General features: G+C 41.0%; 1 protein-coding gene across 1 annotated transcript in view; it reads right to left on the bottom strand.

The window, feature by feature from the left end:
- Positions 1-12391, bottom strand: part of myo10 (myosin X) — a 122296-nt gene extending 109905 nt beyond the window's left edge. Inside the window, exon 1 of the mRNA XM_047368593.1 lies at positions 11921-12391. Coding sequence (XP_047224549.1) covers positions 11921-11941 — 21 coding nt within the window. The 5' untranslated portion in view covers positions 11942-12391. The remainder of the gene's footprint in view (positions 1-11920) is intronic.

Here is a 12391-nt window from a genome sequence, read left to right as displayed (position 1 = left end):
AATGCTTTGATATGTGTTAATATGACAGGACATGTCGCACAAAAGCACTAAAAACAAAAAGATAAACAGTGTTAATCAGTTTATATTTGTTGTAGTTCTTTGCAGTGTGAATTATTTTATTCAGGTCTTTCTTTTTAACTCCTATCAACTATTTTGTTCTTGCTCTGCAGCACTTTGGTGCAAATTGTTAGTATAATAATATAATATAAATAATATAAAGTTGACATTAACATTGATATTGCAGTAGCTTGTCATCAATGATGATGCTGATGATCCTTATCATTAATTATATTTTGGCTTCATGGTTTTGAAAAACCCCGAACAACAAACAATTCATCCTTTACTTATTGTCTGCTTATCAGGAAACAGGTCATGGAGAGGAGGGAGGGAAACCCAGATATCCCGCTTCCCAGCTACAGTCTCCTGCTCAGCCTGGAACGTCCCAAGGCTTTTTTATTCCTCAAAAGATACATACGTCCTACAATGATGTGTTTACTCCAGGTCTCCTCCCAGTTGTGGTAAACCGTCAACGGGGGAATTCCAGGTTGCATCCAGATCCAATTCCTGAATCACCTCAGCTGAGCTCTTTCAATTAGGAGGAGCAGCAGCTCTACATGCAGCTCCCACTAGATGAGGGAGCTCCTCACCCATTACCTTACTATCTAAAGCTGAGCCCAGCCACCCTACAGCCGCCTGTATCTGGGATCAAAAGCCTAGCCAGGGACAGGGGTTGCAGATCAGCTTTGGCTATAAAACTTGTAAGCATAAATTCACAGAGAACTACTACCATGTTATACACAGGAAGTAACATTCGCTGCCGTCGTCCCTGTTAAATAAACAAATTAAATCAAAAAATGTATTGAACGCAGACGGAATAGAAAAGGAAGGTTTCCTTTTGTTTGCAAGGTTTTTACTATAGAAGTCACTCAGAATATGGGCCTTTAAAAAGAACTAATCAGTTGGAGTCCATTTTGATTTAAAAGTAATCAAAATCAAACCCAGTCATTTTTAGCATCTTTAACAACTTCTTTAAATTCAGCACTATTTTGGTCCTAATTTCAAACTTCTGTGTGAAATTATAGCAGAAGACCAGATATATTTAGTAACTTTGGGACACCGAAATGTGACTAATCTGTAAATATACAAGTGAGCCAACACCTGTCTTCAGACATGTCTTTAATGCATTTTCCTCGGTCCTTAAGACAAAAGTGGAAAATCACTTCTTTCCTGCAGCTGTTTTCATTGAAACTCTAAAAGGAGCTTGTCTGTCAGGTTAGGTCAAGAAAGGTTTTACTGAAGAACATGTGTGAAGAAGATTCAGGTTGGTACAAAAAAACAAACACCTTAGGGTCATTAACTGTTGAACAAATTGAAAAAGTCATTACAAATCTGAACAAGATCATTTTTAGTTTTAACTTAATGTTAAGTGAGGTTCATCAGTGGCGATAAGCCAAAGTGGGTCAGATTCAAAACCTCTGTGCCCCATTTTAATTGAACATTTCATCAGCAGGGTGCAGAATAATTAGTGTCAGCACAATTACATTTTTATTTCTTAAATATAGCCTCTGCAGTCCACTGAGAAATGATCTCTGATGCAGCAGCGTTTTACTGCTGAGCTGAACAGTAAATATGAACGTCAGGTTGATTTGGTTCTGATGGAATAAGGAGATTATGTGATAGAAATGGCATCTAAACCAAGACAACTGAAAACATTATTCTCAGTCTGTCACTGACCGCTCCAAAGTGTTTGCATAGCATAGCATGAGATTAGATTATGTCACTGGGTCATTTCTGTGAAATCTACATGATATTTAAAGATATTTAAGCGGTGCTTAACTGTGGCATATTTTGCATCTCTAACCTGTGACGCCGTATCATGGAACTGTTTGACATGTCCAAAATAACACGTGTGGCAGTCTGGCAGACTAAATTAGGTAGGCTTACAATAAAAAGAAATATTCCAGCAAGTAGACATTGAAGAACAAATCCCGAATGTTCTTCTACCACATCTGCATAATCAACACTGATTAACTGCTGCAAAAACGTGGTGGCGTCAGTGGCCTGTGCAAAATTCTGATGCACCAACAAGACAAGACCCGAGCAAACTGAAGTCTTGACCTCAATAAGCAAATGGCAGCACCATGTACCATAAACTAAGAAGAACCATTGTCAACACCATCTGACATCCAGCATCATCAGCTGCATACTGGCTGCAAGGACAGCCTCCCCATCCGGTCACCACCTGAAGACTGAAGAAGAACAATGTTGGGCTACAACATCAGTAATGTCATCCCTCCCAACCATCTATTCTTTTTGTTTATGGGACAGAAATCCGTAAAATAAGATTCACTCTTAAGAACCGCAATGGTTTCTGTCTTGTTTTACTTTGTCCGAGGACTTCTGCAGACCCTGATGAATTCAAACACGCACATGTGGAACTAGTTGGACCGGGTGTGGAGTTAGGAAATGTCAGGATCCAAAGGATTGTTTGGAGTTGAATGTTCGACAGGAAGCCAAGACACGCTAAAAAAGCTGAGGAGGAAGGAAAGAGGAGGCTGAGACAGAGGAAGCTACTAAATCAGAAGCAGTAACAAAACAAAGTTATTCAGTCCTTCAGCTGATACCTTGTATCACAAAATAAAAAGGTCGGAGTGAGGAAGCAGTTAGGAAGGTCACCCATGCACTGGGGCAAAAGCAGAGATAAATGCATTTTTTATTTTTTTATGTTTGCAACAAAGCAAGATGTTAGAGGCAATAAAAAACATCTGTTTTAGTCAATGACATTAAATTGAATAATGTTCAGCTCAATGATGAAGGATAGCAGGCCATGCTGATCTTATTTTACACCTTCAGGTCGACAGCAGGAACATCGATGACGTCTTTTTCCCGGTTGGAAATGTTTTCCTTTTTCGCATCATCAGGACGCTGCTAGATAAAGCTGTAAAAAGGTTAAGGAGATTGAGCAGCTTATGTGAAGAGAAATCCAAATAATGCTCATCCTTGAGCCCTAATCTTCACACCACTATGTTTATAGTCAAAACACACGTTAGAGGTGAGCCTCGGCCAACCCTAACATAGGCCTAGATACACATGGCTGCTTTTCTGGCATCTGAATCACTGACTGACCCACAAAAAGATGCGCTAAACAGATGTGAACAAACCCTAAAGGAAGGCTGTTAAAGAGCACTTTGAGATTAGCTCAGAAATGTCTTATCTTAAGTGAACTAATCTGGAAGATGAGGAGCTCCGCTAACAAAGGACAGTGGTGTCTGCAGCTTGTGAACATAGTTTAGAGTTTGTCTTTTTATGGCTTTGGTTGATTATTGATCCAGAATACACCAAGTGCACCTGGTTCACCCAACCTCAACCAGAACGTTTGGGGAAACTGAAACACTTTATTACTGTGGTAACTAACTATTCCTCTTTACTAGGGTTTAATAAGACCCTGGGACGCTCACATCTGATGAATACAAATGCATTTAATTACTACAATAATGCTTCACTCCTGACAACAGAGTTTTTCAGTTCACAGAAAAAGCAAAACAGGCATCTGTTTTCTTTCAGAGCAGGTTATTTGTCCATTGGTCCGTCCGTGGATAATCATGTTTTTCTTACTGCAATGGAATTTTATTCTATTCAACTCAATTTATTTATAAAGAGCCAATTCACAATGAAAGGTCTTCTTTTGGACACTTTTAGACAGCAGATTTCTGTCCATTTAAATGCAATATATATTTCTGGATTACTATTAGTTGTGATGCTATTTGTTAAATTCCAAATGTTCAACGGAGGTTGCACAATATACTGCAAACATGTCGTTATTGCAATATCAGCGTGTGCAATATTCATATCACAAAGGACTGTTTTAAGTGAAATAATTGTTGGCTAATAAAGTGTTTTGAACTTGCATTTTCATGCTAATGTAATATGTAGGCAGTTGGACGGAGTCTCATGGCAGGAGATACTCACATCGGACACAAATGGTAAAGGTCACAGAGTGATGGGAGATGGGGGGTTGGGGGGCAAAGAAGGAGGAACTCGCCCCAGGCCCCATTCAAGCAAGAACAGCCCCTGCTTCCTGTAAAATGCTTCTTAAAAACTGCAGCTGGCATGTTTATAGTCCAGTTAACTCCAGTCTCTATCACAGCAGATAGCTCCACTCATTAACCAGTCAATATCAGCTCATGTTACTCTGTGAAGAGAAGATTAGCCAAAATGTAAATTTAGTGGCTGTTTATTCTATCTTTCCTGAGCTCCATGTATTTAAATAACAATAAGTGTTAAAGATACCATCATTATATGTTGTATTATTTTAGCAGTGGTGGGAGTATTTCTTGTTTTCCTGTTTTAAATAAGAGCGGCTGGATCATGCAATTGATTTTTGTTTTAAATACTGAAACGGTGTAATTGTTCATAAGACTTATCTGAAGAAAACTGCTTCAGCTTCACCCCTCTGTCGGCGACGGGGTCTTCAGTTCATGAGCTGTTCAGGGAAACCTTTGCATAATCGATAATTAATGTTTCACAAGACTAAATCAGGAACAGTGAGAGTAAATGAGAATTTCAGACTGCGCTCAGTGTCACACCCAGAAGAGGGAACCAAACAGGCTTCCTGTCTGGACTTCGTTCTGGACTTGCAGCCTTGACACTTTGTTTGATTTCCCACAGTCCCAGTTGCCTTCCTGTCCCATTTACTGGTTGACCAGTGAAGCCGGTTTCAGATAAAGTGCAGGCAGCCTTGGCTCACATTTGGAGTGTGTGCCTCTTTAAGTACGTGTTATTTTAACAGCGACATCTAAAGCCAGCAGCTAAGCTCAGCTGCCTCTTTTTCTCCGACCGGCAGAAATAAAAATGATGTAGGAAATAAGATCCTAACACTTCATAGTGTGTTTAAGACCGAGGACAGGAATATGTTTGTTCAAAACATAGCAGAACGTTTGCAGACATGACATTTATAACAGAACTGCTGTTAGGAAAACAGCTCCAAATAGAAATCTTAATGATGGGTCAGATTACATTACCTAACAATGAATTGGTGGAAAGCTTTCCATCAGGTCCAGTCGACCACTGGTTCCGACATTTGGAATTGTATGCCCGCTTATTTGAATTACTAGAAATCCTTACATTCTCAACTAATTGTAGGATCTGAAGTTGAGCCTCAGCAGGACGTCAAGCAGCTGATGTGATGGTGTGTAACAGGGAGCTTGGATGCAGAAATGATCTTACCTGAATCATTCCACGAATCGTTTCAGCCCTATACCTGTGTATCCTTTCTCACCTGGGAATGCCTTGGAATTTCCCCAAATGAGGTAGAGACATTGCTTGTAAAGGGGTTTCTGGATTTTACTCCTGGACCCATGGATGGACAGACGGACGGGTATATAATGAACAATAGTCAATGTCTGGTACTTGGTTTATTTTGCTTCCTTCAAAACATTTGCTGACATCAAATAAAACCACACAATGGATTCTAGCATAAAATGAGCTGTTGCTTCTGTTACCTTAAATATTTTCTCATTGCCACTCATGCAGTCATTAAACTGTGCTAAAAGGTTTTCCAGCAAGAAAAGCAAGGTAATGCTGCATGGTTCAGACCAAGTCATCCATTGCATGCACATGCATGACATAAACGTTCACAAACAGGAGGTATGTCAGCCAGTTGTGTCTTAAAATATCTCAGACTCCCAGTAATTACTTATCAAGGTTAACTAAAAAAACTTCTGAAGACAAAAACTTGCAAGAATTCAGCTGTGCGTGTTCCACGGTGGTACTACAAGAACAAGAAGGATCAGAGGCCATTCGCAGCTCACAAAACGATAAATCTGCAAGCCGTCTGAATTCCTTTCAGCTCTCGTTGGCTGCTCCACAGGTGTCGTGTTTCAAAATTAAAACAGGCCATGAAGAAAAAGCAGGAGGGAAGAGAAGCGTTGTGGCTCCATCATTAAAATGTTGCTGCAGAAAATGGGCAGGTCTGGCCTTTGTTGCGGTGGGCCGATTAACATCGATGATTGGGCTGTTCCTTTTTATGGTTTTAATGAGAAATGCAGCTGAGGCTTTTAGGAGGAGAAGCAGGAGTGGCAGCAGAGAAATAAAACTGACTGCTTCAAAGCCGAAAATTAGAGTATCGAGAACAGAAGTCAGATTCTTTGGGCTTGTCTGGGTTAAGCAACTGTTTGTGTGATCTTGGAATCATGAAGTGTTCAAATATCGTCTCCAAAACTAAGCTTGGACTGCCAAAGCTGCAGCTGCCATAACGGTTCATGTTTGCTTATCATTTGTCTTCAACAGGGTTTATTTTTTGACAACATAAGTGCAACACAGCTGTGCCAGCTTGGGCTTTAAACCTGGATATTCCAACAAACGTGAACACACAAACCTCTGACTCACTTTGAGCTAAAATGATAAAACCCATAATGCATTTCGGTAAAATGAATAGTGATCAGAGAACCTTTCCTTTTCAAAATTCCAGATCTTTCTATACTCAAACTAACAGATTTGTGCATCAAATTTAGGTCAATTTTGACACCTGAGCAAAAACCATGCAACAGCCTGTACAGCAATTGCACACAATGATGTTTATGTTTCACATTACCTGACATTTATTTCAATTCAGTAGTATGCTAAAGTAAGAATTCCAATTTTTGTCATCTTAACTGACCAAAATCAGCTCCACATAAAATTCCATAAAAGGCAGATTAGCCAGAATAAAATCCTGATATTAATGTTTTAGTTGAATCTAAACCACATTAGATCAACTCACATTTAAATGAAGATTTTAAAATCCAAATGAAAATTATTTCATAAACCAAAAAAAGTGAATATGCCATTTATTAACTATGATTGAGGATGCATGGAGCTGTAGATCCTTAGTCAAAATAATAATGAAAGCAAAATTGGTAATCTCAGGCAGTTAATGCAGTGAAATAAAGATATAGGATGTCGTTATGTTGACATTTTCCATTGTTTCACAAATGCAATCTACTTGTTCTGATCTAAGCTTGTCACATTTTAAATTTTAAGACTCTATAGAAACCCTGTTTAAAGCTCAATGGTGGAAAATGTGGACTTTGAGATCTGGAAAGAGAATAAGTGAGACAAACTAGTTTTTTGGTTTATTTATTTATTTATTTTTTAACATATTAATTACAGATACATATATTACTGTGTTTTAGTCAGAAATGCTTATTTCTAAAGTCCAGTAGTCCATGTTTCTAGCCAAGCTTAAAGAAGAAAATCAAGTAGTTGGTCCTGCCTCAGCACCCAATCCCCAGAATCCCCCCAGTCTGGTTTAAAGGAGCACGCCCAATACTCAAGCTCACCATTAGCAAATGGTAACACACCATGATAAGAGCTTTTCATACAAGAAGAAAGGAAAACATTCAGTTGAAGTGTTAAACAGAACACCTTCCTTTGACTCCTCTTTGACTCGGTTCTTTTCAACATTTCCGAATGACTTTACTGTCACTAATACTGTGATCAAACAGACACACATCTGAGGCAGAGCTGCTGTCTGATTGGCTGACAGCTGGAGCCTACCTGGCTCCACACCCTTCAGATCAAATAAAAACAAACTGAGTGACTCCGCCATGTCAACACACACCCTTCACATTAAACACACTGCAGGCTCCAGATGACGGAGCCAAATGACCCGCTGCTGACTCTTTATAATCAAACTAGAACCAGCCAATCACCATCACCCACCCAGCAACAATATGTTGCTGTGCAGCCTTAAAGGTATCAGTTGGTGAAACTTTAATCAATGCAAGAGAGTTTTCAGAATCATTTCTTGCTAAATGTCCTTATTTCTTTGAGTGTCTTTGATTGATTTAAAACCAGGGGTGTCCTGCAACATTTAGACGTGTCCTTGGTCCAACACCCCTGATTCAAATGGCTGATTTACCTCCTCAGCATGCAGTCAAGTTCTCCAGAGTCCTGCTAATCATTTCCTTATTTGATTCAGGTGTGTTGAAACAGAGACACAAACTTGTAAAAGCTAAAAACCGTTATTATCCATCAACATATCCATCTCTTCCTAAAACATCGCCTTTTTCTGTCATAGAGCTGAAATCTACACTCATTTAACAGTTTCACAAGGACCAGCCCCTGATTCCAGCAACTTTACTGTAAAACTCCACTGGGGATAACATGACTCTGATTGTCACTGTACAGGAAAACTGCTTTATGTAACAAGATAAATGCCAAGGTGATGAAAAACTGCTCCGGACTTGCAGACAGACCATTTATAGAGGCTGTGCTGACTCTGGTCCAGACGGTTTTGGCTGCAGTTCTGTAATTAGAGTCAAGGAACCTCCTGCTGAAGGACGTGTCATTGCCGACACTGATGTGTCCCTACAGTTTGGGACGGTGAACTCCGGTGCATCTCTGCAGCACAACATTGAATTTAAAAACCAAAGCTATGATTTTGGTCTTGTGAAACAGCTTGAGGGAAAAATCAGACAGAAAAATGTGGTCGAGGTTTGTGTTGTTTCTGCTCCTCCTCAAACCCTTTGAACCAACATCTATTCAGAGATATAAAGGTTGAGTGAAGAAAATAGCACATTCTTTAAACCTGCTGCATTTAGCACCAGGAGCATTTAAACAACCTGGTTTTCTGGTGTACAGAGTCAGAAAACCTCTCGGAACATCATGCACCCTCTAACTGAGATATTTCACACCAACTACACAAGGGAGGACTTTATATGTTGTTGTTCTGTTATTTTAATACAGAAGCCAAATGGGAGATAATGAAAGAAAGTCTAATGAACATCTGTTTAAAGAGATTTTCAGCCCTACATAACAACAATCTCAGCTCTACTCAGGTTAATCAGTTTCCCTCTTTTGCTTTTATAATTTAGCCCAAAGTTACCAACCATCCCTTAAAACATGAAATCTTCCCATTCTTCTAAGTTAAAAGAGGCGTACCGAGTTAGGTCAATACAGAACATATTTTGTTACCTATTTTCTTGACTCGGAGCAAAAGAAGAAGAAGCAATCCTAATTTAGCCCTAAGCTGCAGTTTACATATTTATACTAAGTATGGTAAAGATCTCTGCTCCTATCAGGGAGCCAGTTTCTCACTGAATCCTGGACTGAGACCTTCGGTAGAAAGTGGGACCTTCTTGTCTCACTTAAAAATATGTATCTCAATGTTGGATATGTGGTGTTTACCATAAAGCACTCAGCTTAATAGCCACACCTCATAATAACAGTTTAGACAAATAAAGCAAAAAATAGTTAGATTTTTAAATATCGCCACATTTAATGCAACACCAAGTTGTAATACTTCTACCTAATACTAATGTCCCTGGAAAAGCTAGGTAGGTTGGATCAGATAATCGTGAAGAATAAGCTCTGCTAAGGACCACCACAACCCAGCCGGTATATAACCTTGGAGGACTCCAGCTGTGTCCCCGCGCACCCGGAACCTGTCCAGCTGTGTCCACACGCACCCAGAACATGTTCTGCTGTGTCCACACGCAACCAGAACATGTTCTGCTGTGTCCACACGCACCCAGAACATGTTCTGCTGTGTCCACGCGCACTTGAAACATGTCCAACTGTGTCCACGCGCACCCGAAACATGTTCTGCTGTGTCCACACGCAACCAGAACATGTTCAGCTGTGTCCACATGCACCCAGAACATGTTCTGCTGTGTCCACACGCACCCAGAACATGTTCTGCTGTGTCCACGCGCACTTGAAACATGTCCAACTGTGTCCACGCGCACCCGAAACATGTTCTGCTGTGTCCACACGCAACCAGAACATGTTCTGCTGTGTCCACACGCAACCAGAACATGTTCTGCTGTGTCCACACGCACCCAGAACATGTTCTGCTGTGTCCACGCGCACATGAAACATGTCCAACTGTGTCCACGCGCACTTGAAACATGTCCAACTGTGTCCACGCGCACTTGAAACATGTTCTGCTGTGTCCAGGCGCACCCGAAACATGTCCAACTGTGTCCACGCGCACTTGAAACATGTCCAACTGTGTCCACGCGCACTTGAAACATGTCCAACTGTGTCCACGCTCACTTGAAACATGTCCAACTGTGTCCACGCGCACTTGAAACATGTCCAACTGTGTCCACGCGCACCCGAAACATGATGGTATGTTCTAATATAATGGTCCATAAACCCCTACGAACAAAATAAACAGTGTAGAAACCAAAACTTACGGATTATGGAGTCAACTTCTGTGTTTTAAAATCGATTTAACATGTTTAGTTTTTTTCTGGTTCATAAACAACTAGATATCCTCATAATTTAAGATTAAATACATTTCTAGACAATCATTGGTAAAAATGTATTGTGTGAAAAAATATTTTGGAAACAGTTCGTGTCACTGTGTGATTTTACAGTTCAGGAGGAGCAGGAAGAAGTTTCTTCCCCAAACTGAATTTAAGCAGTAAAGCAGACCTCATAATGAAGTTTGTTACAACAAGACCACTGAGGATAAGACGTTTTTTCATCAGCTTCCTTCCCAGTTTGCATTCCTCTCAGCTCAAACTGGTCATTGATTCTTCTTTACTTCCTCATCAAATGGCCTTTTCCTTAAAGAGTGGGCTCTTTGTTTCAGCTGCAATTAGCTGGCAGACATAAAGGCAGGCGCACGACATTTGAAACTATTGTGCACGTCTGCCTGCTTCGGGCTGAAAACAAAAATTCACTCTCGCTCTCCAGAGCTCCCAGGGACCGAGCCGAACCACCAGATGTACCGTACGCTCATCATGCAAGGGGAAATAGTCTGATACTGCAGAGTGTTTGTTTTACCTATAAGTTCTCAGTCAGTCTCATGACCTTTGCCCCTTCATTCCACTGAAAACCCCTTCTGGATTTCAAAACCACCTCAGAACCAATGAGAACATGGGAAGGGTTTTCAACCAGGAAGGCAGGGAGGTTTTTTATAACTGTTCAGTCTAACCGTTACAGATCTATGTGAGGGAAAGCAGGTTTTAAAATCCCTTTCCCTGCCACCTGTTGGTGAACTCAGTAATTATGTTCAGGAATGATTCATGTGTTGTACCTGGCTGACATCATCACTTCAAGGTGTGGTTTACTGCTGTTGTAAAACCAGATGAATCATGGCCACCTTGGATCAAACTATCAAACAGCCTGACACACTTTGACGGAAAACCCCCCATGGTACAAATGTCCCACCCACTATTGCCCTGTTTGAAGAAAAGCATTGCCACCAGGCAGATAATGAAACCTATTAAAAAAGGAAAAGTTATTTAGTGGCATGATGAGATTAAGGGGTTACACATTCTTTGGATTCAAGGTGAACAAACCATATGAAGAAAGCTTAGATATAGAACTTATTACATTACAAATCTCTTTGGAATGATGGACCTTAAACTTCTGATAACAACCAAGTGCCCCAGTGCCATTGGTGCAGAACCTGCAGAACTGAGACAAATCCTCAGCTGAACCTTGAAGCATCCAGATAAAGAGAGCATACCAGAAACACCGCACACTCATTCAACAAGTGGACCCAGAAACGCTCCTTGAGGCAAGGCTTCAGAGTTCTATTATTAGCTCTATGGGACCCACTTTTCTTTCTTTATTGGAGGAAGCCTGAAAAAGAGGTGTGGAAATACCAAAGATCCACCGGGAGCGGTCCAACCCTCCCTCTGAGGTTCCTGAGATGTTTCATGTTTCAGTAAAACACCTACAGCAATCCCACTGAGCCTCACTGGGACTATGTGTCATTGGTTTTGCAAATATAAAGTTTATGGCCCTTTTTACCATCAGCAGGAACTGGAGGGATCCTCATGCAGCTCAATCACATCACATTTGCATGGCGTAGTGCCAAAGAAACGACGCGCAAATATGTTAGAGAAACAAAGCTGCTGCAGGAGTGATCCAAGCTGCTTTAAAGGAAAGAGATTGCTGCATAAGAGAAGACGTTTCTTACCTCCGTGAAGAAGTTATCCATTGCCCCTCTTTATTTTAATCCCAGAGGATTTACTGTATGGAAACGGCGCGTCCAGCGGATCCAACTCATTCCAAGTTAAAACAACCCGAATGTTTTCAGATTGGAGAGTTTCAGCGCATCCTCCTCATTCCTGCAGGATGGTCCCTCAGTCCGTCTGTGAGGAGCTACAGGAGCACATTTACTCTGTTTCATGAGTTATTCATCCGGAAAGAACAATTAAAGTCCTTCTAAACAAACTGCGTCTTGCTCACGACGCGCTGCGGCTTCGCATCTGTGGTCCGTTTGTTTGGTACCACAGCTGGTGCAGGAGATATGAAGAACCGCACGCCGGTGAAACTTTGGAGACGCTTCACTCGGGGACTCACCAGGACCCGCCGTACAATAATGGAAAAGCTCCGCCTTCCCAGCTAGCCTCCTCCTCCTCCTCTTCCTCCTCCTCCTCCTCCTCCT

The sequence above is a fragment of the Girardinichthys multiradiatus genome, chromosome 6, assembly GCF_021462225.1.
Source record: "Girardinichthys multiradiatus isolate DD_20200921_A chromosome 6, DD_fGirMul_XY1, whole genome shotgun sequence".
In the NCBI taxonomy this organism is placed as follows: Eukaryota; Metazoa; Chordata; class Actinopteri; order Cyprinodontiformes; family Goodeidae; genus Girardinichthys; species Girardinichthys multiradiatus.
Note: the sequence above shows the minus strand (reverse complement) of the source record. Positions and strands in the feature narration are given on the sequence as shown.